The sequence below is a fragment of the Rosa chinensis genome, chromosome 6 (genome assembly GCF_002994745.2).
Source record: "Rosa chinensis cultivar Old Blush chromosome 6, RchiOBHm-V2, whole genome shotgun sequence".
In the NCBI taxonomy this organism is placed as follows: domain Eukaryota; kingdom Viridiplantae; phylum Streptophyta; class Magnoliopsida; order Rosales; family Rosaceae; genus Rosa; species Rosa chinensis.
In genome coordinates, this window is record NC_037093.1 from 68,044,956 (window position 1) to 68,070,456 (window position 25,501).

The following is a 25,501-nucleotide window of genomic DNA, read 5'->3' on the forward strand; positions in this document are numbered from 1 at the left end:
AAGTAATCTCTTCTTTATAAAATTTTCCCATAGAGACAGGAACTTTACAAACCTCTGTTACTTGTGCATATTCATCCTCTCCAAATGGAATCCAGTATAGATCACTCAGCTTCACTGTCGGTAACTGAAAATAATCCACAACTTTATTTGCTACAAAGTTCTCTCGTAGACCACTGTCAATTATTACAGAGCATACCTTGTCTTTGATGACACATGTAGTTCGGAAGTCGTTGTAATCCGGCGTTGTGAATATCCAATGTTCCATGTTTCTTCTTCTTTTTTCTTTTTTTTCTCTTTTTTTTTTTGTGGATTGATGAGGTTGTCCTAGGGCGAATCCCTTGGCATGTCCCTCTTCAACGAAACTTTCTTTGATAGATACTCTACGACCAGCGTCGTTGAGGTTGGTGGTAGTGAACTTCTCCCTTGGACCGTCGTCTGCTAAGGAGCGGGCGATACCCGCTCTGATACCAAATGATGCGGGAAGCGTGAACACGATAGTAAGAGACTCCGTCAAGCGTCGAAAGCCATATGAGATGAGCTAGAATCCACTAGCAATTACGGGCACAGCCGTAAGAAAGATAGAGAAACTTCTCTAATATTTGGGTTTTTATTGATAACTTGAATGAAAATTACAATCTAACAGGTGCCTTATATAGGGCACATAGTATAAACCTAATACAACTAGAAAATATAAAGAACAATTTATTGTAGACTAAAACTAGGAAACCTAATTAAACCTGATTAAATAAAGATCGGAAATAAAATCCTAGATACTAAAGAATATTACGTTTGGAATCTCAGTCAAGATTTGCTCGAGAATCCCGATATATCCAAAAGAGTAATTTATGATTAATTCCATCATTAAGAAGCCTATTTGAATACCAATTTCCAATATTCAAATTATTCTTCTTAATGTGAAGACGCTTCTTTCTTTTCGAGATTTTTGATTGAAATTGGCTAAAATCTCGTCCTACATCAGTTTCCATTCCCATTTTGAAAATGTTCATCCAATTCTTCTGGAGAATCGTATGTCCAAAGGGTTGCCTCTTGAAATCCTCTTTCCTTCAAAATCCTATAAATAAAAGAACCTCCCTGATAGCCAACATTGTCCCCGTTCTTCGATAGCAGGTTTACATCAGTAATGACGGGTTGAAGCTGTTGAACTGTTAAAATTGAACTAAGACTTGCAGTATAACTTTGAGTTAGTATAAGAACAACAAAGCACCATACTATCACAACAAACTTAGCCAAGTTGGTCAGTACTTGCTCCCCTATTACAAAAATTGGAAAGAAATGGAATGTATTGAGCCATAGAATATGCAAATAAAACTCCTTTTCAACATTTTATGATTCATGAGAGACGGTGAAAAGTCATTACAGAATAGTCTAACATAATAGAACTTACTTTGTGCAAAAACCATGGTTGAGAATGAGAACCAAAAGCTTGTGCCAATTTGATGAAGTGGAGGCCCTCGGAAGTCTTTATTTATCCGGTGTTCAAGAACCTAGACTACAAAACCAATCAATACGAAAAAACAACCGATTGCTACCCAAAGATCCCAAGTCAAAGGCTAAAAGAACACCCATGTGTTTTTAGCGTCATTTTTATCTTTGATAGGCACTATCATTGATATCCCAGATTCTGTGTATGGCAATGTGAAGTCGACATACAAGGATCTATTTGCTCTAATGGTAATATCACCAACTGCAGCATCATAGTTCTGTCAGGTAAAAATGCCAGTGACAGTGAATAGATTGTATACTTTTGCTACAATAAAATGTGAAATCAGAAAGAAAACATAGACATATTTATAATTTTATATAGGGAACAAATCAAAAAGAGGAAAGCTGGGAATAAGAATTTACCCCAAGAAACACTTGATAAACCAAATCATTGTAAGTACCAGCTGTTTCAAAGGTGAAATCCTGAAATTAAAAGGTTACATATATGAAAAGCCTATAAACCACAATTCCATATTTATTGGCCTCATTTCAAATCAGACAGTCAAGAGTAAAACCAAGAAGGACAGAAGTGGGAAAGCAAAACTCAAAGCGGGTTTGAAGATTTGTGTAAAAAGATATGACACGTACAGTTAACCTATACGGGAGAAAATGTCATAGACGGTACCCCAATTTTATACCATTCAACATTTTGGTACCTCGATTGACTGATAGTCTAAAAGAAAACCATGATCTACAAAATTAAAAGAACATGAAAAAGAGAGAGAATTTTTCAGAAAGAAAAAGGAAAAGAGAGAGAAAAGAGATGGTGAAAGAACCTGCACCAGCTGCAACAACAACATCTTTCGCGGAGTCCCTTTTGTGTAGGACCAGCCTAGTACGGTAGTAAGCATGAGAGGCATAGAAGTCGGAGAGGGCCATGTTGATGCAGCGGAGCCCCAATTTCCCAAACCCAGTATGCAAGTCAAGAAGCACTCCCACATTTACTGGAATAGTCGTGTTTTGTGCCAAGGCCAAGAAATTTAATCATGAAGAACGGGAAAAAGAGCAGAAAACGGAGAAGTTTGATGAAGCGACCTACATATATAGTTCCGCTCAGAAATGGAGCTCTAGATCAGTAACATCTCAAGTTCTTAACATCCTAACAGTATGTGTTTGTCACACTTTGACCTTTGAATTCAATATTCAATAAACGTGCTATTCGAAAGAAGGAGACTTGGCCATGAATCATGACTTTCTACTTCAATTAAAAAACTAATTAATGAGCCACGATGCAACGTCTAATATGCATTAATTGTTTAGAAATGTTCATGGCAGGTAAGTTCCTATGTCGATAATGTTGAAAAGTTGAGATGACAACAACAACATCAAAGCTTGAATACATACATAAACTGCCAAAAAAGCATAAAGTCATGATTAGTTGATTACGCGTATTTGCAAGATAGATCAAGATATCCACTGTAGGACAGTAGTCGTGGGAATTGATTCGAATGCGGTTTTTGATAGCCGGTCCAAAATCAAAGCGAAAGACAGGCGGAAGATTCCTCCCATTCTCTTGGAGATCCAGAGAAGTCTTCCCCATTTCAGATGGAGCTTCGTGCAAAGACAAGCAAATCAGGAGGGTTGTGGGCTTGGAAATTTTTATTTTGTTGGCGTTTCAGAACTTTGATTGTCGCTCATAAATTGCAGAAGCCATCTCATGCTCCCAGATTAATAACAGAGTAAAGAGACTAGGCTATGTTTGTGGACAAGCCATTTACGCCGTTGTTTCACTTTAATAAATAAAGGATTTACCACGAGGCATATGTATTATGGTTTATGCGCTATAGACTCGTAGTGAATTCAGGACTACAGCCGAAAAGTTTTATTGTAGTGGTGTTCACATCTTGTCGAAACCAATATATAGTAATAGCATATCACCTATAGGCTATAAGCTTAAAGCCTTCAAGCATTAGCTTTCTTGGGAAATCCAAGTAGTTATTGGCCTATCTTGGCTTGGGGAAGTCAACTCGATTGCATATTCAACCTCTTGGGTTGCTTGACTATTGGGATCAAATCACCATGCTGAGTGTCAGTAAGGACAATTTGTGACTCTCTGTCATTGGAATCGCATGATGTGCTCTCATGACTGCTGATGTTGCGTGGGGATTCAACAGCACCTATACCATGAACACTGTCTTGCTCTTGCAGTCTGCTTCCCTTATAAGTCTTTGAACTGAGGTCTTTTTTGGTCATACACTCTCAATATGACACAAATTCTTCTCCAAAACGAGATTTCAGGATCAATGCATCTCAAGGTGTATCTATGCTCATCGAGGAACATAGCAGCAAAAATGAGCAAAGCTAACAATGAAGCAACCCCAGCAATGAGGAAGAGCCCCCAAAAGCTATCAAGGCCAAGAGTAACACTATTGGAAGATCCTGCAGTATGGGGGTTTGAACAACTTGCTTTCTTCCTGAACCACTTGTTGTCGACATGCCTCATATCAACTCCCTCCTGCACAAGAGCGATTGCCCTTGAAAAATCACGAGTGAGAAGTGAACCTTTTTGGAAGACATGTAGATGAGAGAAAGCCATAGAGAAAGAAAGAGGGAAATGGCGACTCAGCTTACAGAGGCAAAACCATCAGCTTTAAATGTTGACTCAATCATGGTATTTTTCGAGCAGAAAGTTGCAACAAAAAGTCTCATGTAGGGGGCTTCATCAAAAGCAGCAGAAATACCATGATTTCCATTTTGGAAAAGTTCATCCAATTCTTCTGCTGAATTGTAGGTCTTAAAGTTTTCATCGTGGAATCCTAATTGCTTCAATGTACCATAAAGGGAAGAACCTGTTGGGTAACCAACACTGTCCCCGTTCTTTATGAGCAGGTTTACATCTGTAACAGTTGGTTGCAGCTGTTGAACTGTTAAAAATGTTGCTAAAATGGCAGCATAACTCTGTGTCATTATGAGGACAACAAAGCACCATACAATTACTACAAACCGAGCCAAGCAGCTGACTACTTGCTCCCCTGTTACCAAAGTTCAACAGAAAAAAGAAATATATTCCAATGAGTCAAAGAGCATATTCCGGTAGTCGAGGTTTGAGGCATAATGTAATAGAAAGCAGTAGATTTCTTTTATTTGAAGAAGAGAAATTGTTATGAACTTATGACGGTCAAGTTTGTTACACAGTTGCACTAACAAACAGAAACCAAGCGTATACCAGTTGCTTAACAAAAGCATTAATCACCACCACTTTAACATAAACAGGGAACTTACGGTGGGTAAAAACCATGGTTGAGAGGCCAAACCAAAAGCTTGTGCTGATTTGCTGATTTGGAGATCCCCGGAAATCTTTGTTAATCCGATGTTCAAGAACCCAGACCACAAAACCAATGAATATGAAAAAACAACCGGATGCTGCCCAAAGGTCCCAGGTCAAAGGCTTTAAGAACACCCAAGTATTTTTAGAATTGGTGTCCTCTTTGATAGGCACGACCATTGATATCCCTGATTCTATGTATGGCAATGTGAAGTCGACATACAAGGATCTGTTTGCTCTAATGGTTATATCTCCCACTGCAGCATCATAGTTCTGTCAATTGAAGTTTCCAATGTTGCGGTGAAGAAAGTTGATTAGTTTGAAAGAATAAAGTATGAAATCAGAAACAAGAAAAAGGTGATGGAAGAGCACAAAACAACAATATTAGAAGAAGAGTTATACCTCAAGAAACACTTGATTGACCAAATCATCATAACTTTCAGGCTTTGCAAAGGCAAAAAACTCGTACGGAACATCATATGGTAATGCTTCAATTACAGCGTGAATGACATCCATGCAGTATCCAGTGACATTGGTTCTGTTCATGGTAGGATCATGTGTCACATTTACAAATTATTTAAATCCGCGCTTCACCGTAACTAGAATTCTCAATTTTCTCCCCCTCATAGGAACCTGCCAACCTTTGGGAGCAGAGGTGGTTTCTCCGGGCCATATAATAGGACCAAGACTGACATCAGAAGCAGAGTATCTGCTTTTGTTTTTCGAACTTAAGTTCCTTACAAATCCATTTTGAGGTGTCCAATATCCAATCCTTCTTTCCCAACCATCATTCACATTAACTACCTGAAAAATTGATGATTGTAGTTGGCCATTAATTAGACTGAAATCTCCTGAAAGGCCTCTGAATTTTGTACCTGATAGTTCCCCAACAAGTTCAGGACCACTTTGAGAGACCCCAAGTCTTTCTATATCCCTGGAACTACCTGAAATGTTCATATATTGAAAGCTGAAGTTTGTACTCCCAACCTCCTCAATTGCCATGGCCAGTGCCCAAGCAGCATCATAAGCCCACAGTCCAAAGACATCCAATTTAACATTAAGAAGGTTTGGATTTTCTTGTGGAATTTCCTTTGTCATCTACCTCTAAAATTTTCAAGCTCTTCTGTGACTGGAACATAAGTCTTCAGGCCCAACACCCCTTGCATAGTATCTATGACAGATGAATTTAAGGAACTGAAATAGTTAGTCATTCCATTTGTCATTATCCAAACATAGCCTTCACTCATCATTCCAAGCTCTTTTGCCTTGGCAAAAAGCTGAGAGCCAAGAGAAGGAGCCATGTGCACTATGAAGACCCTGGTTTGCATTGTCATCAACTAGTAAAGCTCAGCACCAATTTGGTCATTAGTGGCCATTGGAGGAATGATACTCCAGTAAGGGATACCAGCACCAACCGCTTGCGAAGCGGTAGTCAAGTAAGGTATCACTCCCTCCCCAAACTCATCATCCACGCTGATCGGCACTGCTTCATTCCAACCAAATGCTTGGATGATGAACTTATGGCTTTCACTTGAGATGAGTCACTTTGTGCAATTCGGAAAAAATATGAACTCCAAAGGGAAGGGCTTGTTGCTGAAAATGAGATTATAGGCACCTGAGCTTTATCTCCAAGGTCAGTAACAAATTTGGCTTTCATAGATGATTCCGGCCCAATGATGGCTTGCACTTGAACATTATTTATTAAATCTAGAGCTGTGTCAAAGTTCAAAGTCTAAAATCATATAATTGCATAGAAAGCTTAATAAGTAGCAATTCTATATTGAATGGACACCATTTCTATCAGACAGCGAGAGATATAACCCAGAGAGAGAAAAGGAGGAATCAACTCAAGTATAAGCCATTTTTGAACATTAGTTCAAAAGCATATGACACGGTGAAATTAATAACTGATAATCAAAAAGCAAGTAACGATTCATAAATATATGAGTGCTACAAAATGAAAACATGAAAAATAGAAAATAGATCGAGAAAGAACCTGCACCAGCTGCAACAACAATTTCTTTTCGGGAGTCTCGTGTGTAGAACCATCCTAGTATTTTAGTAAGGATAAATGGCATAGAAGTCAGAGAGAGCCATGTTGATGCAGCTGAGCCCCATTTTTCCAAACCATGTATCCGACTCAAGAATCACACCCACATTTACTGGTGTTGTTTTCTTCTGTGCCATGACCAGGAATACACTAAACATCAATAGCAGAAAGAGAAGACAAACAGGGTTGGTTGGATAATTCTTGAACATATTTGAGTTTTTGGGAGGGTCTGAAACTCATTGCACCAAACTAGGAAGAAGAAGCTTATTTATATGCTGATGGATGGTAGAATTTCAAATAGAATAATACTTTGTTCCCAGGCGTAAGGGAGAAGAAAAAAAGGATGTTCCCTCCTCACCACTCTAGAGAGGTAGGAAGAAGAAAGTTTCCTCTTATTGCTGACTGCTAAGGAGCGTACAAGAAGAAGCTCACCCCTCATTTCTGGGAAAACAAGCTCGCATGTTTCCTTCTTCATACAAGAAAAACCAGTATTATACATAGAAAGTGCTCAACTGGATTACTATAATGAAAGAAGTAAAAGAAGCATAACTATGGATACAAAGAGTCAATGATAGAATTTTTCTTCAGCTAGCACATTTCTTCGTGACCAAAAGTGTCAAAATGAATAACACCTATCATCCTAAATTCTTACAAGCCACTGTCATGAATCAGCATCTGGAATTATTAAACTCTCCTCAATGGAAGAACTAATAAGCTTCATATAATATCTATTATATTAATTGCTTAACAATACTCAGGGTAATTAAGTTCTTATATATTCAAAATTCACTTCATGAACACCGTCAAAAGCTGAATATGAAAACCAGGTCAAAGCTTGAATCAAACTGGAAATTCAAAAGGCTACAATACACAGCGATTAACTGCCACTATCATAGCATTTGAATTCAAAAACTCAATAAAAAAAAAAGCAAGAGACTTGGTGAATCATGACCTTCTACTGTTCTACATAGAACTAGAAATAACTGCAACATCAGACATACACCAATTACTTCATATATTAACTATTCAATATTCACCACACTGTTTAAGTATATTGGTATTGAGAGAGATTGATGAGAGAAGTGTATTTCATTATAGAGAATAGGAGCCCTATATATAGGGATTACAAAGTGCATAATCTAATGTTACAAGGAATACCAATCCGTGTAGGATTGGGAAATCTAGAACCTTCTCTCCTATTCCTATTCCTAGTTTGATAAGGCACACTAAACTTGATTTTCCTTCAACACTCCCCCTTGTGCCGCTCAAACTTGGTGGTGACGCTTCATCTGTTGCCTCGTTAAAAACCTTGCCAGGTAACAAAAACCCCGTGGGACAAAAATAATCCTGGTCGAAGGACAAAAAGAGCACAACACGTCCTTCACTCTTCGAGATCGAACATGTAGACATCATAACTCCCCCTGATGTCGATATCTCCCCCTGATTGCTACAATCGTGGGAGTTCGGATAACTTTCTCAATCCGATGCTCTTCACATGTTTCTCGAAGGTGGATTTAGGTAACGACTTAGTGAATAAGTCCGCTACATTATCCTCTGATCGGATTTGATTCACTTCAATCTTTAGAAGTGATTGTTGTTGCTGATTATAAAAGAACTTAGGCGATATATGCTTGGTGTTGTCACCCTTGATGAAACCTAACTTCATTTGTTCAATACAAGCTGCATTATCCTCATAAATGCATGTAGGTTCATCTGTGGTAGACTTCAAACCACAACTTCCTTGAATGTGTCGAATTACAGACCTTAGCCATACACATTCACGTACAGCTTCATGTAGAGCAATAATCTCTGCATGATTTGAGGAAGTAGCAACAAGGGTCTGTTTTGTAGACCTCCAAGATATAGCAGTGCTTCCCATGGTAAAGACATAACCAGTTTGGGAGCGACCTTTGTGAGGGTCAGAGAGGTACCCTGCATCAGCAAAACCCATCAAGACATCATTGTCGTTTTGATGGAGGGAGATAGGAGAACGCCGGCCACCATGAGCGGTGGCGGCGCCGGCGGCGGCAACATGGCCGGCGGCCATTCCATGGACGGGGGCGTTTTGCCTTTTGGGGTCCAATCCCAAATTTCCGTCATTCCTTTTCTCTCTGTAGGGATAGAATAAGCCCATATCAATCGTACCTCTTAGGTATCGAAAGATTGTCTTTATACCAATCCAATGGCGGCGTGTTGGCGCAGAGCTATGTCGAGCTAACAAGTTCACTGCGAATGAGATATCCGGTCTTGTGCATTGAGCTAAGTACAATAATGCGCCTATTGCACTCAAATAGGGCACTTCGGCCTCTAGGGGTTCTTCGTCCTCATCCCTTGGACGAAACGGATCTTTTCCGGGCTCAAGACTACGGCCGATCATGGGAGTACTCGCAGGCTTTGCTTTATCTTCATTAAAGCGCCTTAGAATTTTCTGAGTATATGCAGACTGATGGATCAAAATCCCATCACTACGGTGCTCGAGTTCTAAACCGAGACAAAACCGTGTTTTCCCAAGATCTTTCATCTCAAATTCGGATTTCAAGTATTTAGCAGTTTCCTTCAACTCATCTAGAGTTCCAATTAGGTTCATGTCATCGACATAAACTGCTACGATTGCAAATCCGGAACTTGTTCTTTTAATGAACACGCATGGGCATATTTCATTGTTAATATATCCCTTCCCAATCAAGTAGTCACTTAGACGGTTATACCACATCCGTCCAGATTGTTTTAATCCATATAGTGAGCGTTTTAATCTTATTGAAAACGCGCTCCGTGGTTTAGAGCCACTTGATTTGGGTAATTGAAGTCCATCTGGAACCTTCATATATATCTCTGAATCTAGATCCCCATAGAGATATGCTGTAACCACATCCATAAGCTGCATGTCAAGTTTTTCGGAAACTACCAAACTGACAAGGTAGCGGAACGTTATAACGTCCATTACGGGAGAATATGTCTCTTCGTAGTCAATTCCAGGGCGTTGTGAGAAACCTTGCGCCACAAGGCGGGCTTTATATCTTACCACCTCATTTTTCTCATTACGCTTTCTAACAAAGACCCATTTATGGCCAACAGGCTTTACACTTGGGGGTGTCTGCGTTACAGGCCCAAATACCTGTCTCTTTGTTAGTGAATCCAATTCAACCTGGATCGCATCTTTCCATTTAGGCCAATCTGCTCTTCGTTGACATTCTTCAACAGAGCGAGGTTCGATATCATCATATTCTATAATCCCTTTCGCAATATGATATGCAAATGCATCATCAATCGCCATAGAATTTCTATCCATCATCTCATGTACACTAGTGTAATTTATGGAGATCTCTCTATTCTCTGGAGTTGGTTCTGACATTAGAGCGTCCCCCAATGATGTCTCTTGGACATAACCATAATCCGGAATATTCTCATGAGATGGATTATTTATATCGATGATTAATGGATTATTCTGTGCCAAACTCGCTTTCTTTCTTGGGCGAGAATCCATCGAACCTATGGGCCTCCCGCGCTTCTTGGCGGGAGCCGTGGGCCTAGCCACAACGTCACCATCATTGAGAGATGGGACGTTGGCGCCATGCTCATGCATTCTTGAGTTGGCGTCATGTCCTCTACTTTTAGGGACATCAATCCTTGCAGGCACGTTTGCAGCAGGTATGTGTGATCTCGTCACTTTAGCGATCTCAGAAAACGCATCAGGCATCGAATCTGCTACGTTCTGAAGATCGAGAATTCTCCGCACTTCAATTTCTGACTGTGCGGTTCGGGGATCAAGATGAGACATAGTGGGGACAGACCACGACAATTCCTGTCGTTCCTGTTGAACATTGATGTTCTTATCTCCCCCTAACGACGGGAAGACTGTCTCATCGAAGTGACAATCCGCAAATCTAGCGGTAAAGAGATCGCCTGTCAAGGGTTCTACGTAGCGGATAATCGTTGGAGAATCATATCCAACATAAAGGCCTAATCGTCTTTGAGGACCCATTTTGGTGCGCTGTGGCGGCGCAATAGGCACATAGACTGCACACCCGAATATGCGTAAGTGTGAGACATCAGGCTCATACCCAGTAACCATCTGGGACGCAGAGAAGGGTTGAGTGGCAGTGGGCCTCAGACGTATAAGCACGGCTGCATGCAATATTGCATAGCCCCAAGCAGAAATAGGGAGATTGGTGCGCATCACCAATGCTCGAGCAACCATTTGAAGTCGTTTAATGGTGGCTTCTGCGAGACCATTTTGGGTATGAACATGAGGAACAGGATGTTCAACATCAATCCCAATGGACATGCAATAATCATCAAAAGTCTTTGATGTAAACTCCCCAGCATTGTCTAATCTTATAGACTTAATGGGATGATCAGGGTGGTGAGCCCGTAACTTAATTATTTGTGCTAGGAGTTTAGCAAATGCAACGTTCCTTGTGGACAATAGCATGACATGTGACCAGCGTGTCGATGCATCAACCAACACCATAAAATATCTAAATGGTCCGCATGGTGGTTGAATAGGTCCACAAATATCACCTTGAATTCTTTGCAAGAATGGTATATTTTCCTTGGTGTCCTTTGCATAGGATGGTCTTGATCCTAACTTTGCTAAAGAGCAGGCTTTGCAGAACGAATGATGGGCTTTAGAAACAACCAATGAGGATTTTGGTTGAGCCACAAAGTCACAAGTGACTTTAGAAGTAAAAGTTGGAGACAAAGGACCCTTGGTGGCGTCAATGCCACCCTGAGGCCGCAGGGGGAAGGCGGCGCCGGCCAAGGATGGCCGGATTTGGGGGTGAACGGCGCCGTGAGGCGCAGGGGCTCCTTCGGTGTCCAAAAACCGAGTTTTACTTCTTTTCGTTCTGAAAAAGGGATGTCCGTGTGAAGTCTTTAATATCATGTCACGACCTGGGTGTCCCAAACGGTCGTGCCAAAGCCTATACGTGTCGGAATCCCATAAATCATCTCTCATGACATGGTTGGATTCAATGACTCGAATAGTGGTTGCATACAACCCACTAGAGCGACACATAAGTTTCTCTAATACTCGTTTATGTCCGTAGTCATTAGAGGTGATGCAAAGGAACTCTTGTCCATTCTCACAATGTGTTTCCACATGAAAACCATTGGCTCTTATATCTTTGAAGCTCAATAGGGTTCTTCCTGCCCTAGGAGCATAAAGAGCTTCGGTGACATTCAAGGTAGTGCCATTAGGCAACATAAATTGAGCTGGTCCTCGACCATGAATCAATTGAGATGGTCCAGCCATCGTAGTCACAGAAGATCGAGTAGGCGCCATCCATAGGAATAGCTGCCTGTTTCGAAGGATGGTATGTGTAGTAGCACTATCCACGAGGCATTCGAGCTCTCCGGGAAACATACTGAAAAATAATAAAGTTCGAATTTAGAATATGTCCAAGACATTTGAATAAAATAAATCGATACTTTATTAATAATAGCCAATGATTACATCAAAGTTTCTTGACCAAAATCTAATCCAATATAAAAATCAAACCGTAGACAAATCGTAGTCACTCAATCCTTTCGGTAATTTCAATTTAGTTGTGACCAGGTAAGGTAAGGCGAGATTTTGGTGGAGCGTTGCTCACTTTTAAAACCGTTCTCTCAGATCAAACCTTGCCTAGACATCACAAGTACTCTTGAGTACGCCTAGAGGGAAAAAGTTAATACAATAAGTCATTTTATTGATTTAAGGCATAATAGCCATTACATAATTCTTGGAAAAGTAAAGGACTATACTAATCAAAATCTGCAGCATCCTTGTGCAATTCTTTGTCAGATTTGAAGTCCGCTATGGTGAGATTGACGTTGACATCATCACCATCTTCTTCTATATTTTCGGCAAAGTTGGCTTCATGCTCTCTGAAGTCTCTAAATGCCTTGTAATGCGCAGCCAATTGTTTGCTTGCGTTGCATTGTTTGAACCAGTGCTCACTAGATCCACATCGATGACACATGTCATTGTGATTTCCTCCCTTTAATTGAGGTGCATTGTTTGCACTTGGGTGGCGTCCCCCATAGGAGTTGGCGCCATTCCCACGGCCCTGGGTGGTTCCTCCATGTCCTGGAGCCCCACGGCCTCCTCTCCCACGTTGCCATGTATTGCCACGTGATCGTCCTTCATTCTGACGAGTACCTTCCTTTGTAGGGCGGTTATATGGACCAGAACGTCCGTTGTGTCCCTTATTCTTAGGGTTCCGCTCCTTGCGCCCTCCTTTGGGTGCATTATTATAATTCGCCTCTTGAACGCTCTTAGTTCCGATAGGCCTTGAATTATAATTCTTCACGAGGATATTATCATGCTTTTCAGCTACAGACATAATAGTAATGAGCTGATGAAATCTCGTGATCCGTCTAGTATCGAACTCCGTTCGATATTGCTTTGAGAGCAAAATTGCTGAGACGGGGAAGGTGGAGAGAGTTTTCTCAATTAGTTCTTGCTCTGTGACGGGTTGTCCACAGAACCCCAACATGGTTTTGAGGCGTAGAACTTCTGAATTGTATTCAGCTACAGACTTGAAGTCGGCGAATCGTAGATTGCCCCATTGAACTTTCAAGTCAGGGAGGAGGGTATCCTTGATATTACCAAATCGCTCTTCTAGCGCGACCCATAATTCTCTAGCATCCTTGATTGCCATGTACTCCAGTCGGAGTGATTTATCCATGTGGCGCCTCATCAAGATGAGGGCGGTGGCATTGTTCGTAGCCGTACGCTCAAATATGAGAGTAGGATTAGGAGCTTGAATTAAGGGTAGGATCCCTTTTGAAGTGAGATGGTGCTCAACATCCGTGGCCCAACTATGATATTCCGAGCCAGTTGAGGTAAGTGCAGGAAAGTCAAGTTTCGACATCCTGAAATAAGGAGAAGAAATATATTAGTTTCGGAGTTTAAAACTTCCACGACAACTAAATATTAAGATTTCCGAGCTATGCTACCAAGAAATCGATTTCCAAGAAAATTGGATTAGACCGAAACAATGATGTTTATAAGGTCATAAATCGATGCTTGCGGACGCTCTTAGTCCGAAGTCTTACGAACGCTCTTAGTTCGTTAATTGCGTGAATCCCCACGATTCCGCTTTTTAATGATCGAACCCACGTTATAAGAAAAATGGGATGAAGAAGAAGGGAGGTTTTTAAGTCCCCGAGAAAAAGAAAGAATTTCAATTTAGGAACTTTAAAACTTACTCTTTTGGATACTTACTTTTTGGTTTTGGATCACGCGCGTGTCGATGCAGGCGTGATGGAACGAAGCGAGTCGAGTAAAGGTGTGCAGTGGTGCGTGGCAGCAGGGGCTGCAGTGGCAGTGAGTTGCAGGTGTGCTGCAGGGGCAGCAGGGGGTGCAGGGGCTACGGGCGCGAAGTAGGCAGGCCGGTTGCGGGGCAGCAGTCGTTGCGGGCAAGGCAGCAGCGAACGCAGGTGTGCGTACGGGCTGCGGGGGCAGGTGTGCGCGGGGCAGCAGATGTGCGGCAGAGCTGCAGGAGCAGCAGGGCAGCGACGCGGGGCTGCAGACGCACGGGCACGCAGGTAGGCAGAATAGTTGGTTTCGGTTTTTGTGGCTAGAGTCGTGCTGATAACGTGTTTAAGTATATTGGTATTGAGAGAGATTGATGAGAGAAGTGTATTTCATTATAGAGAATAGGAGCCCTATATATAGGGATTACAAAGTGCATAATCTAATGTTACAAGGAATACCAATCCGTGTAGGATTGGGAAATCTAGAACCTTCTCTCCTATTCCTATTCCTAGTTTGATAAGGCACACTAAACTTGATTTTCCTTCAACACACACAATATAGTATGAAATGTTGAAATGACAAACACATCAAAGCTAGAACCAAAAGGCTACAATACACAGCATTGTAACAGCCACTATCATACTTGGCATTTGAATTCAACAAACCCTCTTCTAAAGCAAGAGACTTGGTGAATCATGACCTCCTACTTAGAATTAGAAAACTAATCGCACCATCAGATATACACCAATTCTTCATATATTAACAAAAATTTGATTCCTATTCACCGTTCACCGCACAATATAGTATGAAATATCGAAATGACAACCACATCAAAGCTAGAACCAAACTGGGAGATTGAGTGATCACCTGTATTCAGAAATTAGCTAAAGATATGGACTTGATTGATTCCATTCTGAGTCCTTGAGAGCCTACCCAAAGTCAAAGTGAAAGACTTGTGGAAGATTTCTCAGATTCTTATGGACATCCAAAAGATGCAGACAAGTCTTCCCCATTTCTGTTGTACATATGGAACCTCAAGTTTTATTCTGTTGTCGTTCACTATCTCCACTTGGGCTTTTGGTACTGTTACCTCCAAAGCATGCCACGTGCACAACAGTGTTCCCATATCACAACCCCCTACGCTTTCTAAAGCCCAGAATTTTATTCTCTCTGAAAGTTGTGATCTTTGATTACAGAGATTCATAAATGGCAGACAAGCCAAGCCGAGCTCTGGTTCTGTACGGAGATGGGTTGGCGCCTTTCGTCAATCCATCACACACCCGTCTCCATTCTCTGGCTTCCAAAGCTTCCTGTGGCTTCTTGAGCCTCCCCAATGCTCCTCCCTCAGGTTATTTGCTCTCTTTATTCTCTGTCTAATTGTGTCTGCCAATTCTAGCTTTTGGGTTCAATCAAGTTTGGTTTTTTTATCATGCTCGAGTTAAAAAGTAATTTTCTTGATATGTGGGACTCTTGAAATTTACTTTGTAGTTGTTTTGTTGATAATCAAATTGAGTTGCTTTTAGTGTTATCCAGCATTGGGATTCACTTGGGTTTAGATTGCAGAAAGCGAGGATGAGAGAATAGTTAGAGAGTTTGCAGTACTGGTGGATGCATATGAAGCCTACACTAATACAGTGAGAACCACTTACTTTATACTCTTACAAGGTCTAGTTTATGCTCTATAGTTTGTACATACTAAGTAGGTTTCCTTCGCAGAGTGGAAGTACCACCAAAGAAGAAGGTGGGGAAAAATCCACCATATCTGAAAGGTAAAATGAATTTCTGTTTTTGCTAAATGAGTTGTAAATGCAATGGCTGAAAAATACTATTAACTGTTTTCCTCACAACTGAGTTGCCTTTATTTAATGCTTCAGATTCATGGGGATGAAAGCTGCTATAGTTACAAACAATTCAAATTTGAAGTCTTTTGGTACCAAACTTGGTTTCAGCGTGTTGCCAAATGATGGTTTTATCAAAAGCAGTGAGGCTCAAGCTGAGCTGCCAGTTGATTCTGTGGCATCTGAATTGCTGAAGTTGCTTGGATTTCAAGAAGGAAAGACACTGGAGTCGAGTCGGTATGATTTAGTGTTTGTGCATGTTGGGGCTGGTGAGGTGAATGTTAAGAATGACAAGGCTATTGCAGATGATGTGGAGTATCCCAATGCTTTGATTGGTGCTATAATGAATATAGGCAAACCTGGAACTGAAATCAGTCTCCGTTTGCACTTGTCTGTTGTAATGAGCTATGGGGGTACCTCGGAGAAAGATGATCCCGACTTGTCGTTTTCAATCAGTAAAGATAACTCCAATCTTTCAAAGCTCGTTCCTCACCAAAGTTATACCATGAAAGGAGAGGTTCCGCGGAAGGATGTCAGGTGAGTGAGAACTTGGTATTTTCTTGCACCACTTAGAAAAACCTTTATATAACTTGAGCTATACTTTGGTAAACAGGCACCATTCCCCAATGTTACTGGCTCAGTGGCAATATGCTGTCACCCGCAAGGACATGGCAGAGACATTCTCTTTTAAAGATTTCAAGGAGGTACAATTTTGAGATTATAATTTCCTGCATTTTCATGTTTTAACTGATCATCTCAATAGCTTATTAAAAAGAAAATAAGTAAAAGAGATCTCTGATATAACTTGCCCTAAACTTAACTTACCAGCCAAAGAGTTTGAGTTGCCACCGTTCTCCGAAGGCCAAGTCTTATGGGTTCTATGCAAATCCATGTATTGAATAATTGAAAGATGATTAAAAGTAATAAAAACTATGATACAAGAAACAAGTCCAGTAAGCAAACAAACCATCAGAAAACTATCAATTAAGTAGTACTAGTTATATGTAGTATTTATGCAAGTGATTGAATTTTTATTTTTATTAATTGCCACTAATTTTTAGCTAATAATATCTATATGAAACCCATCAACTTCTCCTATGTTGTTAGCCACATAATCAATATTATTCTCAGGAGCCTCTTCACTACCTTCATATGTAACATTTTCTTACCACTAAATGCCTCCTCCTCTATATAAACAGTAGCTTCTCCTTTGTCCTTTCCCACATCTATCACACATCTACAATCAGAAAATGGCTTACACTTCCACGCTCTTCCTTCTCACAGCTCTTCTAGCTTTGACCACACCTGTCATGGCCATGGCTCGACCTTTGATGAATAACCCAATTGGTTCACACTCAAACTTCGCCTCCAGGTTAAAGTTGGATGAAGAATCATCAAACTGCTGGGACTCATTGTTTCAGCTCCAGGCATGTACTGGTGAGGTTATCTTGTTCTTCTTCAACGGTGAGACTTACTTAGGTCATGGCTGTTGTGAAGCCATTAAGACAATCGAGCACCAGTGTTGGCCTGCCTTGCTTGGTTCTCTTGGGTTTACCACGCAAGAGACTGATATACTGAAAGGCTATTGCGACGGAGCTGATCAAATTCACACTCCTCCATCCCCACCATCACCACCTACTGGAAGAGTTATTCCTTTGGAGAAGTGGGTTCCTTGAAAAATTTGCTTTTGGTGATTTAAAATCATGAATCATCATGGACGTGCCTCTTGATACATAATAAGGCTTTGTTTGGTTCTTGCTATGTTTTAGTGTCGAATTGTGCTTCTTCTGTCTTTGTTGCTCACTTTTATGAGTGTAATACTAGTTAAGAATGAAATGAAATGATCAGTTTCTATCGAAGTCTATGCAAATTAAACATTGCATGTTCCAGTACTTTTCTGTGAATTATTAGAAGAAAGCAGTGTGATTTTGTGTGCAGCAATCAACCCGCTGATAACGGTGGATAAAAACTAACCTTCTATGTTAAATAGAAAAATTACCCCGAATCCAGATTCACTTAACATAGAACGTATATTTATGTGTGCCTTTACTTTATGAAATAAGTTGAACGTTTTGATTTTACTTCAGTAATAAAAGCTTGACCTATCTTTTCATGTGAAATTTCGTTCTTTTTATGCAGCATGGTGGAAATCTTGTAATACCGGCAGATAGATTTCTGCACGAAGTAGCCTTCAAACTTTGGAAGGCCCCCAAATATGGAGCATGAGATAAATTTCTGAAAGGCCATGGTGTGCAGGTTTCTTAAATATAAGCACTGAAGATTAACCTGGGGCAGAGCTGCTCATTGCTGACCTAATATGCTGTACTAATATATAGAACTCAACTTTCCCTTACTGTACCAGGCACTTTCATGTAATAAGATTATAACACGGTATATGCTTGACAGTGGTAACAATTTTGGTGGAATGTGTTCTTTTGATATCTACTTTTTTTACTCCAGCATTGATGGAACAATTTGATTAAATGTGGGTTGACTGAGCAGTTTATTTTGTAGCTTCTTGTCTTTAGTTGCACCATATGAAAGGTTCCTGCAACACATAGTATTCCATAACTTTGAAGCATCCTCATATAAATCTAAACAAAAATAACATGTTATAAATCCAAAAAACTCCTAAAATGAGAAATGAGCAAGATAAGCAGTCATATGAGTCTGACTTTTCAAGTCTTTTTTTTTTTTGAAAGGTTCAATTTTTTTTAAACCGTCTAATATTGAAGGTTACTCATTTTTCAACCTGATGAGGCCAGCTGCAGGAGCCAAGAGGTCTTCTAAGTTCATAATCCTAACTAGAAACGATCCAAAGTCAATGTCTAATTCATTCGTTATATACATCTGTTCTGAGTTGAATGAATCCAACATTGCAGCAGGAACTATAGACATCAAATCTATTTATTCCATAAACTGTTCAAAAATTGTCCCTTAAAAATAAATAAAAAATAAAAAAACGAAGAACTAGCACTCTAACAAGGTCTTAAAACAATAAGTGCCAAGTACAAACCACAGCAAGAGGAGAGAAGAGAAGCAGAAAAGAGCCACCACGAAAGGCCACCCAACCATGTAAACACCTAGGCAGAGCACCAGTAGAAAAGGGAGGAATGACTTCAAGACAGACATGGCATCAACCCAATGCCCCTTGAGCAGTACTAAAGCCGCCACATTTATCATGTTCCAATGCATTGATCCACCGTAGCATATCCGATTCAGAAAGTTCGCTACGAAAGAGTGGCTGTTGCAAGTGAAAAGGTTGTAGGTCTTGTGCTCAATGTAGCGTGTGCTCGACTGCAAGGCATCATCCCAGGTGATTGCAGTCCCAAACTCTGCATGCTTGTAGCCATGCTTGCAAGTGTGGCTACCAAGATTTGGGGTAAAACAACACTGTTTTCAGCAATATATGCAAAAAGAACCAATTGGTTAGCAAGTCAAACCCTAATTTCTCTTCCACAACAAGAAGCACAAATGTTCTGAAAAAATGCACGATTTTCCTCCATATTCAATTGATTTTTCATTCATATTTGAAAAGAAGTGGCATATCAAACAATACCTGTTTTCTATCAAGTTGAAGATATCTAGCAACAGCACCAAATGCAAAATCATCAACATTCACAAAATTGGAGCCTGCAAAATCTAAAATAACTCCATCCTCCCTGCAAATGCCAACATGTCCAATGAAAGGTGCCAACCAAGAGACGACAGGAAGAGGAGTCCAAACTAAACAACAGGGAAACTTTGCCTTCTTTGCATCAACGTCATCAAGAGGCCACAACTCATGCTGAATACCATGCGTCGAGCACATATGTTCGATATCATAAGCTTTCTTTATCTCCATTACAGGAAGTCCACTATGATGCATTTGCTTTCTCTAATCTTTTCGGAAAAACATCACAATGTGACTCACACTGCACAATTAAGCAACTCAGTTCGTTCTGCCATAAACACAATGCAAAAGCTAGTCTAGAGAACAACACATTAATCTGGGATGCATAGTAACCAAATTGGAAGTTACTAGGCACAACAATTTTAAAGAGGGTGCGAGACTCCTCAAAATCTAACATCAGTTTTCAAAGGTACAATCTTTAACAATGCATGGCAGCCCCCAAATTACCCCAAGTATTGGAATTTAACTAAGCAGTGAAAATCAGCTTCCAGCAATGTGAATTTAAGCTGGGAAACATCAAATGACATCAACCTATGCTTAAATACAGCAAATGGGTGGCTTAAAGTTTCAATTTTGATGCATTTCCAAAGTTCATCTTGCTTACCAGACAATACCCAAATGGGTTTTCCATGGAATCGTTTTGATACATTAAAGGGAAACAAGACCGAAAACCATAAACAATGCATTTGGGTCATCAAAGATTCGAGCTTTAAGAAAAGATTCGATGCTACTAACCTGCAGAGATTGGTGATAGCTGCGCAGAATATGAGAAGAACAACCCCTGTGGCGTTAAGGTCGGAGGAGGAAGAGAATATGAACTACTCTTATTGTTGTTCATCTTGTGAAAGCTGGTTAATTACATTTTGACTGGAAAATCCAAAGAAATTAATTTCTTTCATTTTTGTGGAGTTTCTTATTTTTCTTGTTTTTTGAAGGGAAGCAAGTGAGAAAGACCAGAGGGAGAAGGTGCATGAACCTGTATTCAGTCCCCAGAGAGGGGGGGGGGCCCACCACCATATTCAATTAATGGTCTTTGTCATGTATTTTCTTTTTCTTACTCTCTTTTCCTATTCCCTTCTTTAATTGGTTTGCTTGTTACTTGTTTCCGACTTAAGCTCACCAACAAGTTTTGTTTGTTTATCTTTTTTTCTTGCATAAAGAAGGTACGGTTCGTATGAATCATGAATCCCATAACTTCTTTACATCTGAATTTATGATCCCATGTGAACGGTTTCAAAATAAAAGAGATTTGTTTTATTTTTGAGAGAATATTGAAGATATTACAACTCGAATAGGATAAAATATTCGAACTTTACTTTTAGTTATAACAATAATTATATGTTACCATACAGAGAAGCTTGTTTAAATGTATAAGATAATTTATTTAATTTAGTAACCATATTCACATGAAGGTTCAGAGATAATTTATTTTATTTTATTTAGTAACCATATCATCGTTGTTTAAATGCATTCAAGTTTTAGAGCCTATTAACCACTGCAAGTGGTTTAGTGGTTCTTGTCTAGTTGGATGTGCTCCCCAACCTAGGTTCGAACCCCGAAGCTGTCAAAGTGGCCAGGCACTGTGCTGCAATGCACAGTTGGAGCATTTCACATGCGCCGAAGGGGTTTATCTTGAGCTTAGGAAGTCAAAAAAAAAAAATTCAGAGCCTATTCAGTTCACCACTAATGAAGGTTCAACCACCACTAGAAAGGGTGACCCAGTGCTTTGGTTCTTCCTCCTCCGGCCACCTCAAGCCCCGCCACCACTTGGATTGTTTTCCTCTTTTTCTTGTTAGAGAGGAAAGATCCCGAGACCTTTTGTGATTAAAACCCAACACCTAACGGGTGGTTAAGTTGAGACAGTATTTGTACAATGGTGGGCCACGGGCCACACTTGTCACTATTTAACATGGTATCAGAGCGGGTCATTCTCTAATTGCGTCTCCAAGTAGGCACGTATCATGAGCCCAAATTGGGGTTCCTTGTATTGCCATTGAAATATTCCGATTGGATTATTACCAAGTGTCCAATGTGGACCTTGGATTGTATTGACCAAGTCTCTGATATGAGACTTAATTAATTTCACTAAGAGACTTGTGTCCCAATTTTCAATGTGGGAATTAGATTAATTAATTTCACGTGCAGACCTAGAGTTAGGTTGCACGTGAGGGGGCGTGTTGGAGAGGAAATATACCACATTGGAAAAGTGACAAAATAAAATAAAACTTATAAGTAGGTGGATCTCACTCAATTGTACCGAGGCCTTTTGTGATTAAAACTCAACAGCTAACGGATGGTTAAATTGGGACAATATCGGTACAATGGTGGGCCCTATGGGCCACACTTGTTGCTATTTAACATTTCTTGTGGTTCCAACACCACCAACAATGCACAACAAATCGATATGGGGAGGGAGAAAACATAATTGGAAAATTTTGGCCGAAAATCTTTTGATGTAAATTCCTTGTTTCTCATTCATCTTTGGACTAGACTCCAGTTATAGAAATTATAGACAAAGTAGAGACTAGAAATTATAGACGAAGCCAACACCACCAGTTTCAGTTTTTTTTACAGTAATTGAATTTAGTACTAATTTTCCTTCAAATTTAGTGCTAATTTTGCATGCGTGGTTAATCAACGATGAGTGACACAACATCTATGAAAGGGAAAGGTACTGGTCTCCCAAGCAACAACGTTAAGATTGTGATGGTCAAACTCGAATTTTATTTTATTCTGGTAAACTTTTATTTTGGAAGCCAATCCTTACATGTCACTTTTGTAAGTAATGGGAACTCAAAAATACATCACCACCTTAGGCCATGGCCTTACACTATTGACCAATCTATTGATTCTATTGATGAACCATGAACCATCCCTCGCTCTCTTACATCTATTCATATTACAACTACCCATGCACTAACAGTGCATGGAATACACTCCCTCTTGGTGGGACTATAACATGTAAAAAATTTAACTACGTACCGGGGTCAAAAATCCGCACTAATTAATGCGTTTAATCTAGACCTAGCTAGGCAGAAAGTAAGATTGATTGCCACAGAAGTGCGTTGAAGTTTAAGCTATAGATGCATGTGTTGTAAAAGTTGGTTTTCTCCTTTTTCCAAATAGTTCTCCAAAAGTGTAACATTCATTCTGCTTGAGCATCTTTCACTTTTGGCATTTACTTGCAGTCTTTATCCTGCAGCAACTTAGTTCTTGAGCTAGAAGTTTGCCTAAAGAGGTAAGAAGGGAAAACTTCCATCCTATACATTTTGAATCTGTTTATCATTACAATATGCAGAAGAGAAAAGTAGACGAGGAAGCCATTTATATTTCATGTACAGCAAGAGGATTATATACTAGCATTCTAGGCAAATTGCCTGAGATATTGTTATTGGGGAGGACCAGGACCAGGATCACCACCACAAAACGCATCGGGCTCAAACGATCTTGCAGAATCATCGTTGTAAACTCCACGTATAACGCGATTCTCGGCTTCTTGGATTTGGCCTCCATCAATGTAAAGGAGGACGAGAACACATGCAAGTATTGATGCTGCAAGAGTCACCAGCGTTAACTTCAATCTGCTCAGCACAGGCTTCACCTGTTCAACCAAATTCAAATAATCGATCGCTGTCATGATCGAAACACTGCAAACATAATAGACGTTTTTGATAGTTGAGTGCAAATTACAAGCATGATCTTCATCATTTTCTTTTAACGAAGAGTTACACCAGAAAGTTCATCTCTATCAGTTACATAATCAAACTATTCAATATGAAGAATCAATCACTCACAGAAAATGAACCAAGAAGCCGATCACGCGCCAAAACTTCAGCAGTCTTAACCCATATCTGAAAAAATTAACACTAAAAATTATTAAGTAGCTTTTCCCAAATTAACCAAAAAGGGAAGCTAAACTACTAAGATGAAATCTACGTACCTGACCATCATACCACCCAGTCTCTTCGTCTGTACCAAACAAGCAAAACCGCAATTGTTAATTCATGATTTGCAATTAATATCGAAATCAACTGGAAATAAGGAGCAGATTAATTCTTACATTCAACAGTGGCACTAAGCAAGCGGTTGCCGACGTAAGCCCAACCGAGGTACATCCTCACCACGGCGAGAGTGACCACCAAAAACCCACCGGAAACTGCGTAGAGGGACTGCTTGAGCGGCTCCGATTGGGCCCCGAAGACGCCGAAGGAGGCGACGGGGAGGCCCACGAAGAGCGCGAAGGAGGCGCCGGTGGCGATCAGGCGAGAGCAGTACTCGACGAGGTCGCCGGAGGCCCACGAGAAGGGGAAGGAGGTGGAGAGGTTCTGGTACTCGTTTATGGGCTGCTGCTCCAGCGGAACAGGGCACTCTGTTTCTGCTGGGCCGCCGTTTCGGAACGACGACGAGGAGAAGGGTATTTTGGGTATTTCGGTGCGGTAGCGGTGGCGGTGAAGTCTGGGATTTGGGGTTGGAGGGATTGGTGAGAGGAAATTTGGGGTTGGGTGTAGCACAAGTGCGGTGGCCATGGTGGCCTCGCTGTCTGTTTCACTTGCTCTCTATTTCACTTGCTCTCTATCTTGATCCAATTATCACATATTTTTAGCCAATTTGTTATATAATAATTCAATGACAAATGAGAAACCACAATTTCCTTTGTCTTGCCAAGAAAACTAGTGCATAATCTACCTCTAAATCTAAAGCCAAATGGAAATTGAAATCGAAATCGAATTAAATTGAAAATTGAATTAGTTTATTTTATGTACGATTTTGTGCTTCATATATTATTGATTGTTAATACGTTGATATACAGTAAACAATTTTAATACCATTTTCTTTCTCTAAAAAAAATTACATTATGTTACACAATTGCGAAGTTTATGGGATAACTAATGAGATCCATCATCTACTCAATTTCTGTATCACAAACGTGTTCATAGTAAAATATGCATACCTAATTATATTTCTAGAGGTAAATCAATAAATGTACAAATAACCGAAGAGAATAATCGAAACAAAGACCGGAACAATTCCTAATACTTGAGAATTTAGACCAGTGCACATAAATACGAATGTACTTGCTTGTTTCACATAATATGCAGAGATCATTAGTTTAAAATTCCCAAATAGGATCTCTACAGCAGTACAATTAAGAATTATTCAGTTCTTTCTTCCTTTCTTTTCAGTTTTTTTTTTTATGTCACACTCTTTTTTTTCAAGGAGATCTCTTACAATTTGGCTGATACAACCTTATTATCACTACTCAAGACTCATCTTCAATGGCACACCTCCAGTGCCCTTGTGCAGTTTTAATTAGGAGGATATCAGACTGATTTTCATTTTGGCTGTGCTGAGCCCCCGCTTTGACTGAGCCAACACTTCCTCAGTCCAGCACTCTTGTTTTCTTTGCATCGAAGAGAAAAAGTTCAGTTGCCATGGCTTTTTGAGACAAGGAACAATTTCAATTGTTTTCACAATTTTTATTATTTTTTATTTTTTTTGGGGGTCATCGAGTCATTTGATTTGCAGAGGTTCGTTCTTCCAACAAGCCATTGAAGACGCTTGAGTCGGACCATGAGGTGCGAAAAAGAAGGCCGTAGATTTGTAAGTGAAAGTGGGATGTAAGGAATATGATGAAGAAGGTGAAGAAGAAGAAGAAGAAAAATAAGAGAATATGAACTACTCTTGTACGTTGTTGGTACCTTCCTTGTCAAGCTGGTTAATTATATTTTGACTGGAAAATCTAAGGAATTTAATTTCTTTAACATTTCGTGGTGGTTTCTTCCTTTTCTTCTTTTTGAAGTGAATTAGCAGGTGAGAAAACCAAAAGGGAGAAGGTGCATGTACTGGCATGGGTCAAAAATGTGCACCAATGCTTTTAATCTAGACCTAGGTGGGCAGAAAGTAAGATTGATTGCCTCAGAAGTGAGTG

At 40.1% G+C, this 25,501-nt stretch overlaps 4 protein-coding genes and 1 pseudogene across 7 annotated transcripts; 1 reads left to right on the forward strand and 4 right to left on the reverse strand.

Annotated features, from left to right (window-relative positions):
• Window positions 1-935: 935 nt before the first annotated feature.
• On the reverse strand, window positions 936-2,547 carry LOC112169284 (glutamate receptor 2.9-like). Its single transcript, XM_040508756.1, has 3 exons — window positions 2,280-2,547; window positions 1,867-1,926; window positions 936-1,721 (listed from the first exon to the last, which is right to left on the reverse strand). The coding sequence occupies exons 1-3, from the start codon at window positions 2,442-2,444 to the stop codon at window positions 1,572-1,574; spliced, it is 375 nt and encodes a 124-aa protein (XP_040364690.1). The 5' UTR covers window positions 2,445-2,547; the 3' UTR covers window positions 936-1,571.
• A 751-nt stretch (window positions 2,548-3,298) lies between these two features.
• Window positions 3,299-15,071, reverse strand: LOC112169282 (annotated as a pseudogene).
• LOC112169283 lies at window positions 15,071-18,383 on the forward strand. 3 transcript variants are annotated; one of them, XM_024306298.2, is made up of 6 exons: window positions 15,071-15,409; window positions 15,618-15,695; window positions 15,778-15,830; window positions 15,936-16,436; window positions 16,513-16,603; window positions 18,039-18,383. In XM_024306298.2, the coding sequence occupies exons 1-6, from the start codon at window positions 15,395-15,397 to the stop codon at window positions 18,123-18,125; spliced, it is 825 nt and encodes a 274-aa protein (XP_024162066.1). In that variant the 5' UTR covers window positions 15,071-15,394; the 3' UTR covers window positions 18,126-18,383. The 3 variants fall into 3 exon arrangements, with proteins under 3 accessions (XP_024162066.1, XP_024162065.1, XP_040364689.1); XM_024306297.2 differs by having other exon boundaries at window positions 15,625-15,695; XM_040508755.1 differs by lacking the exon at window positions 18,039-18,383 and adding an exon at window positions 17,184-17,758 and having other exon boundaries at window positions 15,625-15,695.
• A 337-nt stretch (window positions 18,384-18,720) lies between these two features.
• Window positions 18,721-20,544, reverse strand: LOC112169287 (protein REVERSION-TO-ETHYLENE SENSITIVITY1). The gene is made up of 3 exons (XM_024306301.2): window positions 20,308-20,544; window positions 19,459-19,813; window positions 18,721-19,292 (listed from the first exon to the last, which is right to left on the reverse strand). The coding sequence occupies exons 2-3, from the start codon at window positions 19,765-19,767 to the stop codon at window positions 18,870-18,872; spliced, it is 732 nt and encodes a 243-aa protein (XP_024162069.1). The 5' UTR covers window positions 19,768-19,813; window positions 20,308-20,544; the 3' UTR covers window positions 18,721-18,869.
• Window positions 20,545-22,811: 2,267 nt separating this feature from the next.
• LOC112172271 (uncharacterized protein ycf36) lies at window positions 22,812-24,169 on the reverse strand. 2 transcript variants are annotated; one of them, XM_024309548.2, is made up of 4 exons: window positions 23,633-24,167; window positions 23,513-23,541; window positions 23,367-23,423; window positions 22,812-23,173 (listed from the first exon to the last, which is right to left on the reverse strand). In XM_024309548.2, exons 1-4 carry the CDS (start codon window positions 24,096-24,098, stop codon window positions 22,961-22,963), a joined length of 765 nt encoding a protein of 254 aa, XP_024165316.1. In that variant the 5' UTR covers window positions 24,099-24,167; the 3' UTR covers window positions 22,812-22,960. The 2 variants fall into 2 exon arrangements, with proteins under 2 accessions (XP_024165316.1, XP_024165317.1); XM_024309549.2 differs by having other exon boundaries at window positions 23,088-23,219; window positions 23,633-24,169.
• Between the last annotated feature and the right edge of the window lie 1,332 nt (window positions 24,170-25,501).

What these genes read in the sequence shown, in the direction of transcription:
- LOC112169284 (XM_040508756.1), bottom strand. Translation starts at nt 2,444, where the DNA reads ATGTGGGAGTGCTTCTTGACTTGCATACTGGGTTTGGGAAATTGGGGC. An exon ending in TGTTGTTGCAGCTGGTGCAG is followed by an intron (nt 1,927 to 2,279) that starts GTTCTTTCACCA and finishes TTTTAATTTCAG; the next exon opens with GATTTCACCTTTGAAACAGC. An exon ending in TTTATCAAGTGTTTCTTGGG is followed by an intron (nt 1,722 to 1,866) that starts GTAAATTCTTAT and finishes TTTACCTGACAG; the next exon opens with AACTATGATGCTGCAGTTGG.
- LOC112169283 (XM_024306297.2), top strand. Translation starts at nt 15,268, where the DNA reads ATGGCAGACAAGCCAAGCCGAGCTCTGGTTCTGTACGGAGATGGGTTG. An exon ending in CCCCAATGCTCCTCCCTCAG is followed by an intron (nt 15,410 to 15,624) that starts GTTATTTGCTCT and finishes TTTAGATTGCAG; the next exon opens with AAAGCGAGGATGAGAGAATA. An exon ending in AAATCCACCATATCTGAAAG is followed by an intron (nt 15,831 to 15,935) that starts GTAAAATGAATT and finishes TTAATGCTTCAG; the next exon opens with ATTCATGGGGATGAAAGCTG.
- LOC112169287 (XM_024306301.2), bottom strand. Translation starts at nt 19,767, where the DNA reads ATGCATCATAGTGGACTTCCTGTAATGGAGATAAAGAAAGCTTATGAT. An exon ending in TTCAACTTGATAGAAAACAG is followed by an intron (nt 19,293 to 19,458) that starts GTATTGTTTGAT and finishes TGCTGAAAACAG; the next exon opens with TGTTGTTTTACCCCAAATCT.
- LOC112172271 (XM_024309548.2), bottom strand. Translation starts at nt 24,098, where the DNA reads ATGGCCACCGCACTTGTGCTACACCCAACCCCAAATTTCCTCTCACCA. An exon ending in GCTTAGTGCCACTGTTGAAT is followed by an intron (nt 23,542 to 23,632) that starts GTAAGAATTAAT and finishes TGTTTGGTACAG; the next exon opens with ACGAAGAGACTGGGTGGTAT. An exon ending in CTGGGTGGTATGATGGTCAG is followed by an intron (nt 23,424 to 23,512) that starts GTACGTAGATTT and finishes TAATTTTTTCAG; the next exon opens with ATATGGGTTAAGACTGCTGA.